Source organism: Typopeltis vanoorti, chromosome 20 (assembly GCF_054136105.1).
Source record: "Typopeltis vanoorti isolate ZY-2024b chromosome 20, IOZ_Tvanoo_1.0, whole genome shotgun sequence".
NCBI lineage: Eukaryota > Metazoa > Arthropoda > Arachnida > Uropygi > Thelyphonidae > Typopeltis > Typopeltis vanoorti.
The window spans coordinates 84,758,246-84,784,272 of record NC_143568.1 but is presented as its reverse complement, the minus strand read 5'-3'; the positions used below and the strand labels follow the sequence as shown (position 1 = coordinate 84,784,272).

The 26,027-nt window shown below is 36.5% G+C and overlaps 1 protein-coding gene across 1 annotated transcript in view; it reads left to right on the top strand.

Annotated features, from left to right (window-relative positions):
- LOC150095621 (spliceosome associated factor 3, U4/U6 recycling protein-like) overlaps positions 1-26,027 on the top strand; it is a 256,994-nt gene that overhangs the window by 191,206 nt on the left and 39,761 nt on the right. Inside the window, exons 18-19 of the mRNA XM_090409926.1 lie at positions 7,859-7,942; positions 23,743-23,853. Of these exons, the coding sequence (XP_090266052.1) occupies positions 7,859-7,942; positions 23,743-23,853 (195 nt within the window). The remainder of the gene's footprint in view (positions 1-7,858; positions 7,943-23,742; positions 23,854-26,027) is intronic.

Sequence of the window (26,027 nt, the reverse complement as noted above, 5' to 3'; positions counted from 1 at the left end):
CGGGAATTCATCCCTCTGTCCAGGCTTTCTGAACTATGCAGTGCAACCACTGTAAGACTTTTATACCACCATATTTCAGTTCGAATATCATCTACTCCTGCTGCCTTTCCACATTTCAAGCCTTTGAAGGCTTTTTCTACTTCAAGTATGGATATGTATATCTAACTGTATGCCTGTTGAGTGTTTTTTACCACTGTGCTATCACTGCTTGTTTCATTTTGCAATTTTTCGAAGTAATTACTCCATACTTCAAGGATATCTTTTTCTCCTGTTTTCATGTCACCTTTATCATCTCTTACTCCTTTTACAGCACTCTTTCCTCCATTTCTATATCTTACCACCTTCTTGATATTTATTTTCTATGTTCTTGCCAAAGTCCTCCCATGACTTTTGTTTAGCTAGTTTTACACAGTGTTTAGCTTTCTTATATGAAAGCAACATTCCTCATTTCTGCGTGTGTGTGTGTGAGAGAGAGAGAGAGAGAGAGAGAGAGAGAGAGAGCTTTCTGTAAACATCTAATGTGAGTGAATCAATTCTCTGCTTTTGAGATCAGAACTGGCATGCAACTCTTCCAACACACATCACTATATTGAATGGGACAAAGCCACTATGCCACATCTCAAAGAAAATGTTCTTTGCTTGTCAGATTAAAGAATCTAGTACTATCATTCATTCACATGATTTTCTCAACAAAAACAAAGACTTATCCTAAACGATACTAGGTAATTATTGTTTCGATTGCTTAATATAATATATGCAACTTGATCTTTTCATCTAATCACCTCCAAACAATGCTAGAAAACAGATGGTGCATATTTTTTTAACAGGTTTATAAGCTATCATAATATTAAGGACAGATGATTTTCAACTTTGTAATCAACAAATCTCTCTCCTATGAGGATAGGAGACAGATTTATGGGTTACAAAGTTTAGCTTACAGGTAGAGAAGATGGGATATGATAGAAACTTAAGTTAGTAAAGGAATTTTATAGAGTACATTGCAGAAGTTCAGTACATGGTAGAAGAAAAACAAGGGTAATCCTTTGAAGAACTTTCAATAAAAAAGGGATACATTCAGAAAGTCATTGTATGCAAGGGATATAGAATCCTATATTGAACATCTGTATTGTTGTGTGGTAAGTTTGTGGACCTTGTTTTTTGGATAAAATAATGAAATAATTAATCCAGCTCTTCTTTTCTTTTATCGTTATCTTGTAAGATGTTCTGTGATGCCAAATTTTTGTGTAGAGTGTGTAGTGATTTATCATGAAGATAATGACTTAAGCAGGCATATTAACAAGACATCTCTAGAGAAATATCACCATCTGTTTTTTTTTTTTATATTCATATAAGGGCTCACTTTAGTGAATATGAGAATGGCAGACCCAAGATACCTGATGCTGGAACATGCCTTACTTCATGTAATATACATCTGTTATATTATCAATAGAATGGTCCCTCCCCTTCTTTCTTTTTTTTTTTTTTTTTTTGCTCCTTCACCCCAATGCTATTAGAGTATTCAAGGACTAGGGGTGAATCATTCCTATTTTGCTATTTCATTTCGTTTTATGCAGTCCCCCAACGTTAGGCTCTTCAAGAAACCAGATTGAATCTCACAAAGTTGCATCATCATGCCTGAAACTCAACAAGACTTGTTGCAATACATCTAGGGCAAGCAATGTGCCCCAACCTCTCCCTGATAGGGGCGACAAGTGGACAAGGGCTACCTGCTCAAGACTGGCACTGGCCAAAGAAGCTAGGATATATCTCTTGATTTGCAACAGTTAACATGGGAAAACCGACTAGATGAAGCTGCAAATTGTCTTATACTCAAGCACAAACACGTTGACATCACTTTCATCTAAGAAACAAAATGGAAAGAGACAAAGGCCCATGACGTTGGTGAAATAAGATTCTATACAATGGAAAACAACAACTGCTGAAGTGGAGTAACCATAGCAGTCTGCAAGACTGCATTACTGAAGTTGACCGTATCTCTGACCATCTGATGAGCATCCAGATTGCTACACAAACCACATCTGTGTGCATTATCTCCTGCTACGCACCTCGGCCGGATGCCCGGCTGAGGAGCATGACAAATTTTGGACAGACTTGAAAACATTCATCAATGCCAAATCTGATGAACCACTACCCTTCCCAAGATGGTTTTGACCATATACATGGTGGTTGCGGATATGGTACATGCAATGATGGAGGCATCTTGGAATTTGCTGAAGCATGTGATCAGGCACTAGCAAACACAATTTTCAGGAAATGCCCATCCCACCTCATCACCTATTACAGTGGTACTTAACTTACTAAAACCTCTAACTTTCAGTACCTCAGATCCCATGTGACATCTGATAGTAGTATCCTCCCAGAAGCCAGAATGTGCATTGCTACAGCAAGGCTGAAATGGCGCGAGGTCACTGGAGTCCTGTATGACAAGAAAATACCCCAGCGTCTCAAATCCAGGATCTATCACATGGTCATTCGACCAGTTGCACTTTATGGAGTAGAGTGCTGGCTTGTAACAAAATAGCATCAACAGGCACTACACGTTATGGAGATGCAGATGCTCCAATGGACACTGCAATACACATGACTAGACCATATTACAAATGATGACATCTGGAAAACTCTTGTAGTTGCTCCAATCCCAGAGAAGATGAGAGCACACCCATGATATTATGGACATGTTGCCAGGGCTGACAAGGAATCTGTTGCAAGATGTGCCCTTACGCATAGCTCAGATGGCCGACAACCTAAATGGTGCTTGAAAAAGCGATGGATGGACAGCCCAAAAGAAGACATGCAGGCCATGGGTGTCCAATTTTCTGATGCTGCAAACAAAATGAAATGGAGGGCCAATATATATATATCTTCTTCCTTGGTGCATGGTCTGCTGTTTTGCACTTAAAGATCGGTATTATCAACATAAGAAGCCTGAATGGCAAAGAAATGGAGTTAGCGGAGGAATTAGATAAGTAACATATTGACATAATAGGGGTGACTGAAACAAAAAAGACAAAAACTGGTGAGATCTTTCTGAACAATAAATACAAAATGTTATATTCAGGCAATGACAATCAAGGAAAAGGAGTAGCCATAATATTCAACACAAAATACGAGGCTCATCTTCTTGAATGGCAGGCAGTGTCAAGTGGAGTGATTTGGGCAAATATCAGAATGGGGAATTGGACAGAGAGACTTATTTGTGCCTATGGTCCTCCCACAGAAGGTTCTACTAAGGTAGAAATGGAGGAATTTTTTGTGGCTCTAGAGAAAGCTACTGACACAAATGAAAAGGAAAAGTTGGTCCTTGTTGGGGATCTAAATGGCAGAGTAGGAAGTGATTGTCAGACATACAAAAATGTTTTGGGAAAATTTGGAGAAAAGAGCAAAGCTAATAATAATGGCAAATACCTGTTGGATTTCTGCTCATGACATGGACTGGTTATTACTAACGCCATGTTCCAACATAAAAATGTGCACAAATTCACATGGAGAGAAGAAGCAAGGAATAAGAAAAGTCTCATTGACTATGTTATTGTTGATAGTGATGTTTTCTCCCTGGTGGAGGACACCAGAGGGTAGAAAGGAGTTGAAATTGGAAGTGATCACTATTTAGTCTTGAGCAGGATAAAATTGAATTTCATATTGAAAAGAATAACATGTAAGAAAGTTTTAAAGTGAATTAAAGTTGAGCAGCTCTCAGATGTGAACTGTAGACTAAAATACACAAAGATTATTGAAGGAAAAATGAAAGAGTTTGAGAACAGGAACCAAATTTTGGAGATTCAGTGGCAAGCCTTGAAGCAAACCCTGATTGATTCAGCTAGAGAGGCATGTGGTGAAGTTGTCTGCAAGGATAGAAAAATTAGAACTCCATGGTGGGCACAGGAAGTTAAAGAGACAGTGAAGGAAAAGAAGAAAACATATCAAAAGTTCCTGTCAAATAAGTCAGCTTGTTCTCTTAGAGAATACAGAGACAAATATAAGAAAGCTAAACAGTGTGTGAAACTAGCTAAACAAAAGTCATGGGAGGACTTTGGAAAGAATATAGAAAATAAATATCAAGAAGGTGGCAAAATATTCTGGAGGTTGTTGAAGAAGCTTAGGAATGGAGGAAAGAGTGCTGTAAAAGGAGTTAGAGATGATAAAGGTGGCATGAAAACTGGAGAAAAAGATATCCTTGAAGTATGCAGTAATTACTTTGAAAAACTGTTAAATGAAACAAGCAGTGATGACAGCACAGTGGTAAAAAACACTGACCAGGCATACAGTCAGGAATACATATCCATACTCGAAGTAGAAAAAGCCATCAAAGGCTTGAAATGTGGAAATGCAGCAGGAGTAGATGATATTCGACCAGAAATGCTGAAGTATGGTGGTATAAGAGTCTTACAGTGGCTGCACTGCATAGTTCAGAACGCCTGGACAGAGGGACGAATTCCTGATGATTGGAGTAGAGCTCTAATAGTACCCATATATAAAAAGGGAAATAAAACTGAATATGAGAATTACAGTGGTATATCCCTACTGAGTGTTCCTGGTAAGATATATTCAAGTATACTTGAAACGGTTGAGAAGAATTGTGGAAGAATAGCTTTCTGAAGAACAAGCTGGATTCAGGTCAAATAGAGGCTGTCAGGATCAGATCTTTACTTTACGACAAATAGTGGAGAACTCATGGGAATATAACAAACATCTGTATTTAAGTTTTGTTGATTTGGAAAAGGCATATGACAAGGTGCCAAGAGAGAAGCTATTCAATACGCTACAGTTATATGGTGTCAATGGGGCATTGTATCAAACAATACTTAGTCTTTATTTCAGTTGAAGTCAGCAGTTAGAATTGAACGAAGTACAGGAAGATGGTTTAATGTTAAATCCGTGTGAGACAAGGCTGCATTATCCCCTCTGTTATTCATTATCTATATGGATCACATTATGAAGGAAAGTGGTATTAAACATGAAAACAAAATTGGAGATGTTAATGTCAGCTCTTTGCTTTATGCAGACGGTGTTATACTTCTAAATAAATCCACTACAAGTCTGCAAGATTCTCTGACTAAATTGAATAACTATTGTAATAGATATGGTATGAAGGTCAGCATTAAAAAGACAAAGACAATGAAAATAGGTAGAATTGTTGAAAATGTCAACTGTGTTGTGAAACGGGGAACCTGTGGAACAAGTAAAACATTTCAGCTACTTAGGCACGATTTTTAGTGAAAATGGTAAATTAAATATGGAAATAGAAAACAGAATCAACAAAGCTGGTATGGTAGGAAGTCAATTGAATAAATTCATATGGAATAAGAGCGAAATTAGTCGGAACACTAAATTAGCTGTATACAAGACAGTGTTCAAACTAGTTTTAACTTATGGATCTGAGAGCTGGGTCAGAAGTAAAACACTTGACCAAATGCTAGAGACCGCAGATATGAGAGTCCTGAGAAAGATTAGAGGTGTGAACAGATGATATCAATGGTAATATCATATTAAAAACGAGAATATTAGGAAAGAACTTAACATTGTCAGCATCCAGGAATACGTTAGCAGAGCTAATCTCAGGGGGGTATGGTCGCTTAAACAGAATGGGCGAGGAAAGAATAGCCTAAAAAAAGTGTTCTCTGCCAAGTTGGCAGGAACACGACCCAGAGGAAGACCAAGATATAGGTGGATTGATACGGTACAAAGTGCCTTAGACGATAGAAATATAAGATCTGGTAATGTTGGAGTCTTGACAAGTAACAGACTGATTTGGAGGAAAATTGTAGATAGGAAGTTAGTAATGATGTAAATTTTTCATGTAGTACTATCATATCCTGTACACCCATTGAGGGTCCATGGCAGGAATTTGATGATGATGATGATATATATATATATATCCGAAATTAACCTTTTCTTTGCAGACTCCTCAAGTTGCATTCTTCACCGGTTTTAAACATAATTTGGAATATATATATATTTTTAATGTAGCTCCCACTCAAAGTTATTAGTGTATGGTACATAGTATCATGAGTAAGGTAAGGATTTTTTTTTAATAAATTTTATTATTTATTGTATTTTTATTGATTTTTTTTTACATAGTCCAAAAATCAGTTTTCAGATAATTAAAGTCACACATGATGATTACTCATTTAGTGTCCTTTAGAATGATTTGGCAGTGCATTTCATCATTGCCAGCAATTTAGCCAGTAGGTTTGTAACAACATCTACCATGTATTTGATTTCGTTAGATCCTACTTCACACTAGATAGCTTCACACTCACTGTTACATGGAAAATTGTTACTATATATTAGTCATTTTTAGTCACTCGGTTCTAGTCATTCAATTTTTTCATAAAACAAGTATGTTAACCGAGTTAATGATCATTCTGTCATATATAAATATATATATATATATGATGTAAAAATACTGTACTACCCTTGATAACAGTTAGTATATCTGCCTCTGAGAGCAACATCTCACTAATGCCACCATTTTGTTCTTGATACTCCTGACATTTGTATACAGACATAAGTTGCCTGCAGGTTTTTTTTTATATACTTTTGCAGTCTGCATGACTAAGTTGGACATTTGCAGATCTCTGTTCATATATAATGCCTCACTTATGCAGACATCCTTGCATACTAAGTAAGTCCAAACCAGATGAGAACACAATCCTTTCATCATAATCATCTCCACGATTAAGCACATTCATTTAATTAATATAGTTGCATCTCTTTTGTCGTTCATATGCATAGATTCTCGTCATTTCTCCTGTCATGATCTAGTTTCCTTGATTCTTTGCATTAGATCTCCTACCAATAAATAATTTCTCCAGATTCCTAATACCAAATGCATTCAAGTGCTGACTCTCTCTTGTATAAATTCTTCCTTCAAATTCACTCCATCTATCTAAAAATTTGCAACCATTCCTTCTGCATGTCCCGCATTGAATTATTTGTCCTCATATTCCTTCTTCTTAATTCACTACTAATTGTAATTGAATTCTAATACAGACAATTCCCAAACTTTACATAACTTATTCCACAAACTTTACTTAACTTGAATTTTATATAAGTCGGATTTAACTATTCCCCCATTAATCACACCATATCGTTTATGTGTTTCCAGTATATGTATGTTGTAGTGCCGTAACATGTTTTAAAGTTTATTTCTGTTAGTTTCATTCACAAGATGCACATACCAATTAGATTTCAGTATGTAATTATGCAGAGTAATATAACACAGTATAAATAGTGTGAGGAAAGAGAAAAAAATTTTATGTTGCCTGTTCACCCTTTTATATAAAATTATTGAGAGAGAACTGAATAATGGCTTCTTTCTTCTCTTCATAAAGCTCTCAATAATAGGCAAAGTTATACATAGATTTGCTTCTGTTCCTTTTGCCAGTCATAATTGTACTCTACCCCAGCACACACAAACATTAAAAATTATTCGAGTGTATGAATACAAGTACATTGCAAGTCCATCCATGTTCAGTAGTAAGGAAGATGCATTGATGCACTGCATAGGGCAGATAACCTAGCATACACTGTCGGCCTTGCAGATGACTGTTAAATGGTATGCTTGTAGCTTTCATGGATAAATAAAATTTCTATAATGTGATTTTTTTTTCATAGCCCTTTCAGGATAATTCTGCATTTGTGTAAGTCATATTTACATAAGTTAGGGATTGTCTAAGTAAGATTATAATACAATATATAGTACAATATTATAATATAATTATAGTATTATAATTGAGCTGAGAGGTAGCCCCTTCCTCCAGACTTTTGTGTGAGGAAGAATTTCTTAGTGATCGATATATATAATACTAGTTTTAATAGTATATAATTGTTACAGATAGGTGAAATAACTGATTTGAGACTTGTTCGAGATTACAGAGGACGTTCAAAAGGATACTGTTATGTTGAATATGCTTCTCAGGTAAGAATATAATAATATCTGTATAAATCTATATTTCCTTTTAAATAACATATATATTAAATCATCAGAATAGGTGTCTGTTAAATTACCAGTGCATCTTTAACTTCCTATTACCCTATATAGACCTCTTGATAAGCAAACCAGAAAATAAATTGAATTCTTAATAGACAGTTGCTATACATGTAGAAATATATAAGTCAATGGATATTATTCTTTTCGGAGTTTGCATGTTACTTCCAGAGTGGAAATAGTGAAGTAATGAGAATTTTTTCTACCCCCCCCCCCACTTCCTCAGAATCATAATATGAATAGTTTTGCACAATTCAGAGAAGTGGAAATTCTCTTATCAGAGAGCTGTTAGAAGACATGTGCAGATTCAAAGATAGTTAGGATTATTAGTTTGGTGGAACTTTTATTTATTATTTAAGAGAAAATGATATCAAATAAATAGTAGAAATAGCTATTTAAAATTGTGTTTAGACAACAAAAAAAGTTTGGAAGAAGAGTATCTGTGGAATTACACAGGCTTATAATTTGAAACTTGTTACTTGCAATTTAGGGTTTAGCTGACCAAATTGTATTCTTATTAGCTTAAACCACAATATGAAATAATGGTAGAACATGACAGACTTTCCTGCCGGCTGAGGTGTTGCCCGGTTAAACAAGGTCCCCATTGTTTTTTCCAGGGCAAACAGCAAAAAGTCAGTTACTGGAACAAATCCTGAAACAAACCCCCAACTCAATATCAGAGTTCAAGATCGATACAATCAACATAAGAAGCCTAAATGGCAAAGAAATGGAGCTAGCTGAGGACCTAGATAAGTACCACATCGACATAATACGAGTGACTGAAACAGAAAAGACAAAAACTGGTGAGGTCTTTCTGAGCAGCAAATACAAAATGTTATATTCAGGCAATGGCAATCAAGGAAAAGAAGGAATAGCTATAGTATTCAACATCAGTATCAAGTAGTGATGTGGGCAGATATTAGAACAGGGAATTAGACAATGAGACTTATTTGTGCCTATGGTCCCACAGAAGGTTCCACTAAGGTAGAAGTAGAGGAATATTTTGAGGCTTTAGAGAAAGCAACTGACACAATGAAAAAGGAAAAGTTGGTCCTTGTTGCGGATCTAAATAGCAGAGTAGGAAATAATTGTCAGACATACAAAAATATTTTGGGAAAATTTGGAGAAAAGAGCAAAGCTAATAATAACGGCAAATACCTGTTGGACTTCTGCTCTCAGGACATGGACTGGTTATTACTAACACCATGTTCCAACATAAAAATGTGCACAAATTCAAATGGAGTGAAGAGGCAAGGAATAAGAAAAGTCTTATTGACTATGTTATTGTTGATAGTGATGTTTTCTCATTGGTGCAGGACACTAGAGTGTACAGAGGATTTGAAATTGGAAGTGATAACCATTTAGTCTTGAGCAGGATAAAATTGAATTTCATATTGAAAATTGTATACAAAACATTATTCAAGAAAAAATGAAAGAGTTTGAGTACAACCTTGGGGATTCAGTGGCAAATCCTGAAGAAAACATTGATTGATTAAACCAGAGAGGCATGTAGTGTGGTTGTCTGCAATGATAGAAAAATCAGAACCCCATGATGGACACTGGAAGTTAAAGAGCAGTGAAGGAAAAGAAGAAAGCATATCAAAAGTCCTTGGTGAATAAGTCAGCTTGTGCTCTTAGAGAATACAGAGACAAATGTAAGAAAGCTAAACACTGTGTAAAAACTTGCTGAACAACAGTCATTATTATTATTATTATTATTATTATTATATAACACTTCCAGGGAGTCCAAAGACTCATCGAGGGAGGGCACCTACTTCACAACTCTCCATCTCCACCACTCAGTCCACCAACTACAACTACATTCATCATCTATATCAACACCATCTACTGCCAATCACCACCAGTAGTATTTTCACAGACGATCACAAACATCAATGCCCACGGCAGGATTCGAACCTGCAGCATTTTGGCTGGAGAGCAGATACACTAACCACTAGGCCAACCAGGCCATCATAGAAAGACTTTGGCAAGATCATGGAAAATAAATATCAGGAAGGCGGCAAAATATTCTGGAGGGTGTAAAAAGCTCAGAAATGGATGAAAGAGTATTGTAAAAGGAATTTGAGATGATAAAGGTGACATGAAAACTGGAGAAAAAGAATTCCTTGATGTATGGAGTAATTGCTTTGAAAAATTGCTAAATGAAACATGCAGTGACAGCACAGTGGTAAAAAAACACTCAATAGGCATGCAATCAGGTAGAAATCAGGTGCCCTCCCTCCATACTCCATAAATCAAGGAATTCTTTTTCTCCAGTTTTCATGTCACCTTTATCATCTCAAATTCCTTTTACAGAAAAAGCCATCATAAACCTGAAGTGTGGAAAGGAAGCTGGTGTAGATATTCAACCAGAAATGCTCAAGTATGGAGGGATAAAAGTCTTGCAGTGGCTGCACTGCACAGTTCAGAAGGCCTGACAGAGGGACGAATTCCAGATGATTGGAGTAGAGCTCTCATAGTACCCATATACAAAAAAGGGAAATAAAACTGAATGTGAGAATTACAGAGGTATTTCTCTACTGAGTGTTCCTGATAAGATTTATGCATGTATACTTGAGAAATGGTTGGGAAGAATTGTGGGAGCTAAGCTTGGTGAAGAACAAACTGGATTCAGGCCAAATAGAGGCTGCCAGGATCAGATTTTCAATTTATGATAAATAGTTGAGAAATCATGGGAATATAACAAAGATCTCTATTTAGGTTTTGTAGATCTGGAAAAGGCATATGACATGGTGTCAAGAGAAAAACTATTCCAAATATGATGACAGTTGTATGGTGTCAATAGGGCAATACTTAGTCTTTATTTAAGTTGTGAGTCAGCAATTAAAATTGAAGGAAGTACAGGAAGATGGTTTAATGTTAAATCTAGTGTCAGACGAGGATGTACATTATCTTCTCTGTTATTCATTATCTATATGGATCAGATTATCAAAAAAAGTGCTCAACCTGATATCAAACTTGGAAATGTTAATTTCAGCTCTTTACTTTATGCAGATGATGTTATACTTCTAAGTAAATCCAGTACAATGCAAGATTACCTGACTAAATTGAATAACTGTTATAATAGTTATGGTATGAAGTCGGCAATAACAAGATAAAGACAATGAAAATAGCCAGAAGCACTGAAAATATCAACTGCTTTCTGAATGGAGAACCTATCAAACAAGTAAAACATTTCAGATACTTAGGCACAATTTTTAGTGAAAATGGTAAATTGAATATGGAAATAGACAACAGAATCAACAAAGCTGGTATGGTAGGAAGTCAACTAAATAAATTTATATGGAAAAAGAGAGAAATTAGTCATCATCAAATTCCTGACATGTATCCTCAAGGGGTGTACAGGATATGAGAGTACTACATGAAAAATTTACATCATTACTAACGTCCTATCTACAGTTTTCCTCCAAATCAGTATGTTACTTGTCATGACTCCAACATTATCAGATCTTATATTTCTATCGTCTAAGGCACTTTGTACCGTATCAATCCACGTATATCTTGGTCTTCCTCTGGGTCGTTTTTCCTGCCAACCTGGCAGAGAACACTTGTTTCGCTAATCTTTCCTCGCCCATTCTGTTTAAGTGACCATACCACCTGAGATTAGCTCTGCTAATGCATTCCTGGATGCTGACAATGTCAAGTTCTTTCCTAATATTCTCATTTTTAATATGATATTGCCATTTATGTCATCTGTTCACGCATCTAATCTTTCTCAGGACTCTCATATCTGCGGTCTCCAGTCTTTGGTCAAATGATTTACTTTTGACCCACTCTCAGATCCATAAGTTAAAATTGGTTTGAACAGTGTCTTGTATACAGCTAATTTAGTGTTCCGACTAATTTCTCTCTTATTCCATATGAATTTATAAATTGACTTCCTACCATACCAGCTTTGTTGATTCTGTTGTCTGTTTCCATATTTAATTTACCATCTTCACTAAAAATCGTGCCTAAGTATCTGAAATGTTTTACTTGTTCCACAAGTTCTCCATTCACAACACAGTTGACATTTAATGATTCTGCCTATTTTCATTGTCTTTGTCATTTTAATGCCGACCTTCATGCCATATCTATTACAACAGTTATTCAATTTATTCAGGAATCTTGCAAACTTGTAGCGGATTTATTTAGAAGTATAACATCGTCCGCATAAAGCGAAGAGCTGACATTAACATCTCCAATTCTGATATCATGTTTAATACCACTTTCTTTCATAATGTGATCCATATAGATAATGAATAACAGAGCAGAGGGGATAATGTACATTCTTGTCTCACACCAGATTTAACATTAAACCATCTTCCTGTACTTCCTTCAATTCTAACTGCTGATTTACAACTCAAATGAAGACTAAGTATTGCTTGATATAATGCCCCATTGACACCATATAACTGTAGCATATTAATAGCTTCTCTCTTGGAACCAGATTGTCAAAACTTATAGATCCTTGTTATATTCCCATGATTTCTCCACTATTTGTCGTAAAGTGAAGATCTGATCCTGACAACCTCTATTTAGCTAGTTTTACACATATATCTTATATCTTACCACCTTCTTGATATTTATTTTCTATGTTCTTGCCAAAGTCCTCCCATTGCTTTTGTTTAGCTAGTTTTAGCCAGTGTTTCACTTTCTTTAATTTGTCTCTGTATTCTCTAAGAACAAAAGCTGACTTATTTGCCAGGAACTTTTGATATGCTTTCTTCCTCTCCTTCACTGCCTCTTTAACTTCCTTTGTCCACCAGGAAGTTTTTATTTTTCTATCCTTGCAAACAACCTCACCACATGCCTCTCTGGCTGAATCAATCAGTGTTTTCTTCAAGGTTTTCCACTGAATCTCCAAGGTTTGGTTCTTGTTCTCAATCTCTTTCATTTTTTCTTCAATAATCTTTGTGTATTTTAGTCTACAGTTCACATCTGAGAGCTGCTCAACTTTTATTCGCTTTAAAAGTTTCTTACATGTCATTCTTTTCAATATGAAATTCAATTTTATCCTGCTCAAGACTAAATAGTGATCACTTCCAATTTCAAATCCTCTGTACACTCTGGTGTCCTGCACCAAGGAGAAAACATCACTATCAACAATAACATAGTCAATGAGACTTTTCTTATTCCTTGCCTCTTCTCTCCATGTGAATTTGTGCACGTTTTTATGTTGGAACATGATGTTAGTAATAACCAGTCCATGTCCTGAGACCAGAAGTCCAACAGGTATTTGCCATTATTATTAGCTTTGCTCTTTTCTCCAAATTTTCCCAAAATATTTTTGTATGTCTGACAATCATTTCCTACTCTGCTATTTAGATCCTCAACAAGGACCAACTTTTCTTTTTTCATTGTGTAAGTTGCTTTTTCTAATGCATGAAAAAATTCCTCGACCTCTTCCTTAGTAGAACCTTCTGTGGGACCATAGGCACAAATAAGTCTCGTTGTCCAATTCCCTATTCTGATATTTGTCCATATCACTCTTCTTGAGACTGCCTGTCATTTAAGAAATTAGTCACAACACTAAATTAGCTGTATACAGCACAGTTTTCAAGCCAATATTAACTTATGGATCTGATAGCTGGGTTAGAAATAAAATGCTTGACCAAAGACTAGAGACTGCAGATATAAGAGTCCTGAGAAAGATTACGGGCATGAACAGATGGCATCAATGGCAATATCATTTTAAAAACCAGGATATTAGGAAAGAACTGGACATTGTTAGCATCCAATAAGTGTTAGTAGAGCTAATCTCGGGTAGTGTGGTCACTTAAACAGAATGGGAGAGGAAAGATTAGCAAAACAAGTGTTCTCTGCCAGGTTGGCAAGAAAAAGACCCAGAGGAAGACCAAGATATATTGTGGATACAGTAAAAAAATGCCTTAGAAGATAGAAATATAAGATCTGATGATGTTGGAGTCTTGACAGGTAACAGACTGATTTGGAGGAAAATTTTAGATAGGAAGTTACTGATGATGAAGTAATTTATTCATGTAGTACTATCATAATATCCTGTACACCCCTTGAGGGGGCATGTCAGGAATTTGATGATGATACAGATAATTGCCAAAGAACAGGTCGACCACGATGCTTTGGATTTCAACAACTAATGAGGTGTGTGAAGGCACTCCTCTGTAATCCCGTGAGAACACAAAAATGATGTTGCGAGATATGAATGTTTCGCAGAGAACAGTGTCAAATGTACTAACTGATGACCTGAGATGAGCGTCTATTATCATTCTACTGGACGCTTCCTAACACCACAGCTTATGCAGCAGAGGGTGATAAAATCAAAGACATTTTCTGGTAGTACACAAACACTAGACACAGAGATTATCCCCTTCACAGATAAGAAGATTTTCATTGAAGAGTCATTTAACTGCTAAAATGATTAGGTATATACACCCTCAATGATTGCACAGCATGTGCATAGCACCCAATTATTCAGAGAGGTCATCACTGCAGCATCAGTGAGTTTGGTGGGAAATGATGTATCGAGGAAAGGGGAGGATATCCAAGTTGCAGTTCTGCAAGAAAGCAGTCAAAACATCTTCCAAAGTGTAGCAAGATACTGTGCTGGAACCTGTGGTACATTCCCTGAACAACATCTTATTTCACAGTATGCAGTAGACCTTCTAATAGGACTCAGCCCCTACACGAGACGAGGACCACACAGTAGTTGTTGGAGGCAAATGTACCCAACCACATATCACTATCTGGAAGTCCCGATCTCAATCCATTGGACTTCAAATTGTGGTTGGGGCTTGAGAGAATATCCTGCAAGAAACAACATCCCAGCATTGCCATCCTGAAGGTGGATTTGGAACGAGCATTGGCAGTATTTCTATTGGATGTTGTATGTGTGTGTGCTACCTGCACATACATGTGGTTGTATGTTCTGTTCTAGTTGTAACAGTATTTATGACTAGACTAAGTATTTGTGTTAGAATAATTTTATAATATAACTGAACTGGCTTGCAAATAAAGCGTATGTTAATATTTTGCTTTTGAGTTTTTTTTTTTTATTGAAAACACTCAAGAGAACTCTAGGTGGGCTAGAATTTGAATAATCGATGAACCCTAGATTATTCAAGTTTTAGCCCATCTATAGTTATGTTATGTTTTGCTCCAGAGACCAAACATGACACTCTTTTTTTTTTTTTTTTCAGGCTGCTTCATTCTCCATTAAGCAGAAATATGGTGGCTTCATGCCATTCTCTGAAAATCATCTACCACCTAAATATTCACACACAGACACAGAGAGAGAGAGAGAGGCTACTTATTATCCATCCTCGGTTATCCCAATTCATGCATTAAGATCTCAGGTGGTTTTCTATCAAATACGTTTTCAAACAGGGAGTCCAAAGATTCATCAAGGGAGGAATGTCCACCAACTACAGCGAACTGCATCACACATACCTATGCAATTTACTGCCAACCACCACCACTTTCACAGACAATCAGAAATATCCATGTCCACAATGGGATTCGAACCCGCAGCCTTTTGTCTGGAGAGCGGATATGCTAACCACTCAGCCAACCAGGCCGGCTATGCTAATGTTCTTTCATTACTTAGTGAAAGTAATGAAATTTAGTCCTTGTTCAGAAATTCTGATATTGGCTGTCTTTCCCGTTTAGCTATAGTAGGACAGTTTGCAACTGCCATACTGCAGAAACTAAGAAAGTGTTGAGAATATGGTCAAGTTCAGTAGTTTGGGCACTGCTATCAGAACTTATTCATTTTGCCCTGTTATATAGAATTTTTATAATGCTAGGTAGCCAAATTACAAAAATGTTTTCCAGGAGTAATGATTCATAATGCGATTGAATTGATATGCAGAGTGAAAATGAAAATTGAAGATTAGCCTGTATTTGTTGGAACCAGTGACTTGAAGGGAAATAAGTATGATATAAGACAAGATATGAAAGAGTTGTTAAATGAGGCAAAAAAAAAAGAAGTGCAAAAGATTCTAGTAGATAGGCTTACTCATAACTATTATTTTTCAAGAAATAACAATGTATACTAACATATTAATTATAAAAACTAATCCTTTCTTATATTTCAACAACATTACGCATTGCCATCATCAGGGATCACAAAAACAATATGTGCATGCAAATGAGCCTGATAAAAATACAACCAAAGTTGGGCCTAGGGTCCTAACACAGTGGGCTAAATTGGGTAGTCTTGGCCAATTCCTGTAAACAGAGAATGCTAGGGATCCATCAGGCTGAAGATATGAATATTAATACTTCCCAAATTTTGGGCAGTATCATCCACCCAAATTTGTTGAGGTTTGGAAAGGTTTTCAGGGCTGAGACAAATTCGAGGAACAGCTTTTCATATGTGCATTTGCTGCAGTGTAATAGAGCGACTTTCTCCCAGCATATCCTATGGTTGGTATCCAAAGCATGGTCAGCAAGTCCTGAGTATTGGTAGAATTGATTTAGTCCTTGTTCAGAAATTCTGATATTGGCTGTCTTTCCCGTTTAGCTATAGTAGGACAGTTTGCAACTGCCATACTGCAGAAACTAAGAAAGTGTTGAGAATATGGTCAAGTTCAGTAGTTTGGGCACTGCTATCAGAACTTATTCATTTTGCCCTGTTATATAGAATTTTTATAATCCCATATTGTTGGGGGGGGGGGTGACTGCTGGTGAATGTATCTACCTGTATGCTTAGGTTTCCTGTAAACAGAGAATGCTAGGGATCCATCAGGCTGGCAAATGGGAGGCTGTTGTTATTTTCCTTTTCTAAGGTAAACTGGATCCTGGGATGTTGATTGTTTAAATGTGTTAAGAAAATGTGGAGCACATGGCCAAATGGAAAACACATCATCTATGTAGTGTAGCCAGATAGTGGGTTTATGTGGAGCAGAGTTTAAGGCATTTTCTTCAAAAGTCTCCATGCAGAAGTTGGCCAGGGGTGGAGAACCCATGGTTGTCCCCTCTATCTGTTTGTAGTATTTTCCTTGCCAAACGAAATAGCCTGAGTTCATGGTGAACTGAAACAGGACCGAGATATCAGGAGGAAATAAGGCTTGGAGGAGGTCTAAGGTATCTTTGAGTGCACATTAGTGAATAAAGTGGAGACATCAAAACTGCTTGTTATGAAGCCACCATCATTCTGTTTAATGGAGAATGAAGCAGCCTGGGGGTGCGGTGGGGGGATGTCTCTGTTCGGTCTCTGGAGCGAAACCTGTAACACATTATTGCTATTGATGGACTAAAAATTGGATAATCTAGGGTTCATTGATTATTCAATTTTAGCCCATCCATAGTTCACTTGTGTTTTTTCAATTAAAAAAAAACAAACAGCAAAATTTTAGCACACATTTTATTTGCAGATCAGCTCAGTTATGTTATTCTAACACAAATATCTAGTCTAGCCATAAATACTGTTACAACTTGCACAGTGCATTATTATTTCCTGAAAAATAATAGTTTTAAGTGCCAAAGAGTCATGAGTGTGTGCCTTTTGCTAGTATATGACACAAGTCAGTCAAGATGAAGAAAGGTGATTGCTCATGACTCAGTGCACAGCTGTGCAGGAGAAATGGTGTGAAATATTTTTGCTTATAGAAAGGATTTGTGTTTACAGAAAAGATTGCATTTAAATGGATTTGGTATTATGTGCTTGGAGAAAATTGTTTGCTGAATGTGCTGTTTGTATTTACAGATGAAGCAACTAAGGCTATGAGGACAATTAATCAACCTATTAATTGTTTGTGTTCTTCTGGTCAATTTGTCTACTTTTTAAGATCAGTGAGTGAGCAGATATAGGTAGTCAGGAAAACTAGGAATGACAAGATGGATGCATGAGATCTTGGAAACATTCTACTAATGTGAGAGATCAAGAAGTCAGAGAGAGAGAGAGAGAGACATAGTTAATATGGAAGAGATCATTATTGCAAGAAAATCTGTTATTTATTTATTTAGTGTATGATGATACAACGGTCATAAGGCTCTTTTTAAAGGGAAGTATGACGCTATCTCTATCCCCCCCCCCCTCCCAATTTTATCCGGGCTCAGGACCGGCATAGCTGACGAATCAAGCCTATGACTGGGTCTTAGGTATTCCTTTTGTAATCCGTGTGTGTTAATGGGGCCGGTTTGCCTGTTCTGGGGGGGGGGGGGAGAAAAACCCATGGGAATCGAACCTAGGTCGTTCTGACCAAAGAGCTTCGTCTATACTGACTGAGCTACAGAGGCTCAGAAAATCTAGTCATCACATCACACTCTTGCTAACTACACTTTCATTTTCTAAGGATGACTCCTTGTTCTTTCTCCACTCACCAAGCACAGAAATATTTCCTCTGCAATAATCCTGTAAAATCCTTTTAGTAACTTAAATGCTTCTATTTAAGTTGTTAAAATTGTCTCTTTTCTGCATATCAACCAATTTTTGCCATCCACAAACCCTCAATCTTTCATCATAGGGAGCATTCTGCAGAACACTTATCATCTTGGTTGCTCGTCTTGGGATCCTCTTCACCATTCTTCATTCCCAAGAAATCAGAAAAATAGGCCTGAGCACAATAATCTGGATGCGGCTGTATCAAGGCCTTATAAAGGGGGATAATACTAAATACGACATAAGTGGAAGACATTATAATACTAATTCCTAATTTCACAGTTTCCTGAAGTATAGTTCCAACAATGTGGTACACATCTTGTAATCTTTTCACTTTTCCTGGAATATGTAACTTTACACTTTTCCACATTACTGGTATCCATTATCTTTCGCCATTCTGTTAGCCTAATTAAATCATCGTGCAGGATCTCTACATCATCTTGATTAACTTGGTAGGAAGTGTTTTGGGAGAGAGTGCCAGTTGTGCAGAGAAAGTATAACTCATGATAGTGGAGCAGAGTAGTGCATATTTATAAAAGTTAGGAAAATTTTAGTCTTGGCAATATTGTGAATGTGTAGTGGTGGAAGGTCAGGTGAACAGAGAAAACCTCATGTAAAAAAAGCATAACATCAAATGATTTCCAAAATGTCAGACAATTGCTGGAGCTGAGAAAAAAAAAATGAAGTCTGAGGTAAGAAATAGGAACACATGGCTACACAAGAGGAGAATAAAGAGAAAGTATTTTATGGCACTTCTATGATAAGAGTTCTTAATGAGAGTGTGACTAAATCTTATTTCTTAGTGCAAAAATTGATATTAGTGAAGAGGATCCTAAGAATGGTGGAACTAGGTATATCAGACAATGAAAGCAGTGATTACAACAGTGGTATAAGGAATGTGGTTGATGAATCGATGCAGGCTGCTTATTTGAATCAGTCAGGTTTTATGAGTTACTTGATTATGCATCAGCCTTGTAGTTGGTTATCTTTCATTTTTACTATGCCAGAAGCATCAGGAGTGAAGGTGATGATATTGGTAAATGACTAAACTCTGACTGGGACAATCACTAATCCAGTTTCATCAGAAGCCAAGTTCTTGTAACTGATATTTGACAGTGAAATCAGTTTCCTCCCTTACATATGTAATTTATGAGACAAGTGCTGTAAAGCAATGAAAATCTATGCACCCTATCTTCCACCCATTGGGGGTTGACAGATGTTTGCTTCTTTTTTTTATACGATCAAAACTTGACTAGGTCCCAAATCTATGCTTCTTCCAGGGAAATTATGCTGCAATGACTAGACCCTATTCACCATCAAGCCATCAGAATTGCAACTGGAGTGTTTCACACATCACTTCCTAGTCTGAATGTCAAGACAAATGAATCACCTTTGTTGTTTCCATAAAACTCTTTGGTGTGCAGATAAAAGCTCTTCTATACAGCCCTAGAAATACCAGTACACAGCATAGCTCAGACACCACCAAACTCACTTCCACTGTGGCAATCATACATGCCAACATGCAGCTTTTCTTTCACCAAAATTTTTTACCTGTGCTTCCAAAGTTCATAGAACTTTGGAAGTTCTCTGATTTTGTGCCTTTCTGCACAGCTGGCTCAATCGCAGGACCTAGTTGAATCTTCTGCCATCTTTTGAGACATATTTGCACAAATCCCACTAGAGTGTAACAACTTTACAGCAGAGCTGTATACATTAGTGGGTGCACTAAAATACATCCAATTCTATCACTACCAAAGGTGCATAATATATACAAACTTGCAAAGTTCTCTTCAGGCAATAAGAAGTCTAGACCTACAACAAGTGTTACACTTTGATGTACATTTCTGTTGGATTCCAAGCTATGTTGGGATTAAGGGAAAAGAGTCTGTGAGGTCAGTTCGTTTTTCAAACATCCACCATCTGCCTCTACTATACACAGATTATTGGCAGATTATCAGACAATAACTCCTACTCCAGTCGCAGCCATCTTGGAACAGAGAGAGTAATAATAAGCATTACTAAATTAAGCCTGAAATTAAATTATGAAATTAAATTATGAACAGAGGAAATCATTCTTGCTTGGCTCCACATGGGTCGTAGTCATCTAGCCCACTCCTTCCTTTTCAGGGGTGATGACATGCATATGTGTGAGTTTTTCACTGTGTACTATCCATTATTCATTTTAATCGACTATCCTCATTTTGCCGAGTGTAGTCTTTATTTTAGTCACCTTTATAAGCAGTCTGAGCCCTACTTATGCTGTTCATGCAATAGAGTTATACAGGTATGTGTAAAATTTTGAAGAAGGAAAAGGCCCTAGTGATGTGGATAGAAGATTGCTCACAAGAAGGAATACCTTTAGATGGAAATGTCGACAAACAGAAAGCATTACGGTTGTACGAACAGATTCAGGAAAAGGAGCCAACAACATCAAACAACAGCAGTTGGAACTTTTCTGCAGGCACAGGTTGGCTTACAAAATTTCTCAAAAGGTATGTGCTTCATAATGCAAAAATAAAAGGAGAAGCTGCATCTGCAGATGAGCCAGCAGCTAGGGAATTTCTTTCAGAACTCCAAAATTATTGAAAATGGTGGCTACGCTCCTGATCAAGTTTGGAACGCAGATGAGTCCGGCCTTTGTTGGGAAAAAAAATGCCAAGTAGAACTTATATAGTGAAATTGCAAAGGAATGGTGGCTTTAAAGCAGCTAAGGATCATGTGAATCTATTATTTTGCAGCAGTGCTCCAGGAGATCATATATTAAAACCTTTACTCATTAATCGATCCCTATGACTGCGTGCAATGAAAGGTGTGGATTTTAACACATTACCAGCGCACTGGAAGACAAACAAAAAAGATTGGGTTACAAAAGAAATTTTTAATGAATGGTTCCAGAATCAATGTTCCAGAAGTTAAACACTATTTGTTGGGGAAAAAAATCTGGACTTTAAAGTTTTATTGATTATAGACAATGCGCCTGGCCATCCTGATTTAGAACACCTGAATGTGGAATTTTGTTTTCTGCCATCTAATACAACCACCAGACTAGGACGCAATCACTACCTTCATAATGAAATAATAGATGTCCTTGAGAATCTCGATGAAAAAGAAAAAAGTGATGATGATGAAGAGATTCCACTCACTGCAGGATTAATTAAAGAAGGTCTTCAAATGGCTAATAAATTGCAAAGTCATTTTCTTACACATGATCCAAATACTGAACGAGATGAACAGTTTAAATGTGAACTGAAGTCATATATGGTGCGATATGAAGAATTATACAAAGATCTAGTCAAAACAGGATCTCAACAATTAATTATAGAGTTTGTGGTAAAAAAAAAAAAATCAACCTTCAGAATTATTGGAAATTAGTGCTAATTTAGTTCCTTTTACTGAAGAAAACGTTTTGCCATTACAGTATGAGCAGGACGGCCAAAGTGTTTCAAGTGATGGAAGTGATTTAATTCCAGTTTCATATAAAAGAATGTGGCTACTGTCAGAAAGTAATGCCGAATAAAATTTAAGTAATAACTGTATGCGTGGGTGTATTTGGGCCTTTTCGAATTTCTGTTTTATTAGTGGCACATTATTTTCTTTAAGAAAGATACATATGTATATGCGTTGAATAAGTATTTAAAATAAAAAATATTCCATTAAAATTAAATAGTTTTATTCAATAATTTTCATATGTTTTGTTTGAAAATAACTTATTGTTATTTTCAAACAAAACATATGAAATAACTGGAACCAATCTACTGTGTAAATGGAGAATTGGGTGTATATACTTTTTAGTTTAAGTTATTGTTAGTTTGGTTTTCAAAAAACTTTCGATTTATGTACATTTTATGAATTTAAATTTTTTTTATACTTTTTTAAATTTGTTTTTCTACACTGATTTTATGTTCTCTTATTTATTAAATAGTATACTTCTAAGAAATGCTTCATGATTTTTGTTATTTTGATTTTTATATATAGTTTTTAGACCTATATAAACCTCTTATTCATTACACATGTTTTGGTGCAGTATGACCATAGCTGTCCTTGCATAATTAAACTCAAAAACAAACAAAACATCTGTTTAATCACTTACTCTCTATCTCCTGTACACGAATGACCTACTCACAATCACCACTAATCTGTCCACAACACTTCATTTGTCCTACTTCTTCAGCAAACTGTACACTGCTCAAACATCCCAAGCTTCAAGATCATCATGTAACCAATGCTTTAATACTGAACTCCATATCATCCTTCAATAACCTGATCATCTTTGATGTTACCAATATGCAATCTTGGCTTTTTTTCTTACAAAAGCAATCTCAGCTCATCTGTCATTATCCTCAGTAATATAGAAAATGGATCATATTTTGCTCCTTAGACAAATATTGGCTTCCAGCTTGTTCTGGCTCACATCATATCAGTAGCTTTCTTATCATCTAAAAAACAACTTATTCTTTTCCACTCGAGATAGACAATGTTTATCACCCCCTATTCAGCAACTTTGTACAAATCTAATAATAATAATAATAAAGACAGAAACTCAGAAAAAATCTTCATATTTAATTGTAAAATTTTCATCTAGGTTTCACTATCTTCAGTACTGAAATGGAACAGCAAATTACAAAAATATCAGAAACATTAAAAAAAAAAAAAAAAAAAAACACTGCCATACATGGTGTTTTTTTTTTTTTTTTGTTGCTACAGTAAGGTAACAAAAATGGTCAACACTTTCCAAACTAAAAAAAAAAATTAGTTTGGGGTAGTGCATGTAAAACTGCCCAAAAATTCTTCATACTATCCAGAGGAGAGTAATCTGGCTCATAGATAATCCCTTCCTTACTGATTTACTTCAACCTCTGCTCTCACAGCTCTGTATCCACAGATACTTCCATTGATACCACTCCACTGAATTGACAATCATTCCTTTGCCTTTCTATTGGGCCTGTTAAAACAGACACAGCAGCAGCCCAACATATATTTTCAGTATTAATATAAATATACCAAACCTGTTTTGCTACTTCCTCATTTATTCCACTTGTCACTGTCCTCTGAAACAGCTTTCCTCATTTCTCCAACTACAGCCTCCAAGTCTTCAAGAAAAATGTCAATAGATTTTTTCATTCTCAGAACTCTCACCATGCATAGTATTGATGTGTTAATAGGTTCTTTTACCTTTTGTGTATAAGATTGATTAAAAAAAAAAAAACTTTATTATGGTGAATTTCCTTTAAAATAACATTGCCCAGCTGAGTTGGATTGCAACTTTTTGACAGTATGTTATTAATCAGAAAACAAAGTAGGAATGTCCTGTCTTGGTTTCTTTCTTAATAAATGCAAATTATAAATTTTCTTTTATTTTTATGTATAGGATTCTATAGAAGCTGCATTGAAAAAAGATCGTTATCCAATAGAAGGAAGACCTGTATTTGTATCCCCATGTGAGGATAAGAGGGGGGGAGTTTCTAAACAAAAATTCAAGGTATGCAAGACAGATAAAAAGTAGCATGATAAAAGGATAATTATCTATTTTACTAGTTAATTTTAAGTTATAACAGTATGGTAATTATTAAGTTCTCTGTGTTCCTTGTTGTCATACCAGATTTATTAGAGTAATTATCCAGTTGAACTTAAAAAGTTCTGGAGACTTGTGCTGGATTTATTTGGGAATATATCATCACCCCATAAAGTGAAGAGCCCAGTTTGATATCAGATTTAATGTCACTCTCATAATTTATTCCATATAGATGATGAATAACAATGCTGATAGTTTGCCCTAGTCTTATACCTGATTTATATCAAAATCAAGTGTAAGATAAGGGCACACTTTAATTCTAATTGTTGATTTACAACGTATAGGCTGTATATGCTCTGTGATGTTCCATTTACACATAAAATTTACATTTACTCATATAATTATAATGTATTTGAAGAGTTTTTAGTTTTTCTTGTGTCATCTTACTGTGTGCCTTTTACAGAATTTACAGATTTTGACTCTCTCTCTCTCTCTCTCTCTCTCTCTCTCTCTCTCTCTCTCTCTCTGTCTGTCTGTCTGTCTGTCTGTCTGTCTGTCTGTCTGTCTGTCTGTCTGTCTGTCTGTCTGTCTGTCTGTCTGTCTGTCTGTCTGTCTGTCTGTCTGTCTGTCTGTCTGTCTGTCTGTCTGTCTGTCTGTCTGTCTGTCTGTCTGTCTGTCTGTCTGTCTGTCTGTCTGTCTGTCTGTCTGTCTGTCTGTCTGTCTGTCTGTCTGTCTGTCTGTCTGTCTGTCTGTCTGTCTGTCTGTCTGTCTGTCTGTCTGTCTGTCTGTCTGTCTGTCTGTCTGTCTGTCTGTCTGTCTGTCTGTCTGTCTGTCTGTCTGTCTGTCTGTCTGTCTGTCTGTCTGTCTGTCTGTCTGTCTGTCTGTCTGTCTGTCTGTCTGTCTGTCTGTCTGTCTGTCTGTCTGTCTGTCTGTCTGTCTGTCTGTCTGTCTGTCTGTCTGTCTGTCTGTCTGTCTGTCTGTCTGTCTGTCTGTCTGTCTGTCTGTCTGTCTGTCTGTCTGTCTGTCTGTCTGTCTGTCTGTCTGTCTGTCTGTCTGTCTGTCTGTCTGTCTGTCTGTCTGTCTGTCTGTCTGTCTGTCTGTCTGTCTGTCTGTCTGTCTGTCTGTCTGTCTGTCTGTCTGTCTGTCTGTCTGTCTGTCTGTCTGTCTGTCTGTCTGTCTGTCTGTCTGTCTGTCTGTCTGTCTGTCTGTCTGTCTGTCTGTCTGTCTGTCTGTCTGTCTGTCTGTCTGTCTGTCTGTCTGTCTGTCTGTCTGTCTGTCTGTCTGTCTGTCTGTCTGTCTGTCTGTCTGTCTGTCTGTCTGTCTGTCTGTCTGTCTGTCTGTCTGTCTGTCTGTCTGTCTGTCTGTCTGTCTGTCTGTCTGTCTGTCTGTCTGTCTGTCTGTCTGTCTGTCTGTCTGTCTGTCTGTCTGTCTGTCTGTCTGTCTGTCTGTCTGTCTGTCTGTCTGTCTGTCTGTCTGTCTGTCTGTCTGTCTGTCTGTCTGTCTGTCTGTCTGTCTGTCTGTCTGTCTGTCTGTCTGTCTGTCTGTCTGTCTGTCTGTCTGTCTGTCTGTCTGTCTGTCTGTGTGTGTGTGTGTGTGTGTGTGTGTGTTAAATAATAACTATAATAGCAGGATTAATTTGTTGATTTAGTGTTAAAATAAACACACTGCCATATTTCACTATCTAATGTATGACAGCTTTAGCAGGGAGATGAACATACTAGAAAATATACAAACAAGATCCAAGAACTTCCAGCAGTTATGCTTGAATTGTTAATAATGAGTTAGCCACAAGTTTGACATATCAGAAGTAATCCTTTCATTTTTGAGCAGCATTGCATACTAGTCATATGTGAGGCCTTAGGTCCCATTTAAGGTGCCATGTGATTGTAAATTACTTCAGAGGATTCCTTAACAAGGGATTGTCTTCTAGGTAACGCATCAAGACAGATGACCAATTCATTTCATGAAATCTGAGAAAACGGGTGCAGTGATGCCATTTTTACCTTTCCTTTTATGATTGATGTCATCTGGGTATTGTTATTATTATTATTTTTTAAATTTATTTTATTATTATTTTTTTTTTTTTGAGAGACTTCAGAACTTATTTGTTTTTCTGATGCCTGCTTTAGTGTAGGAACATG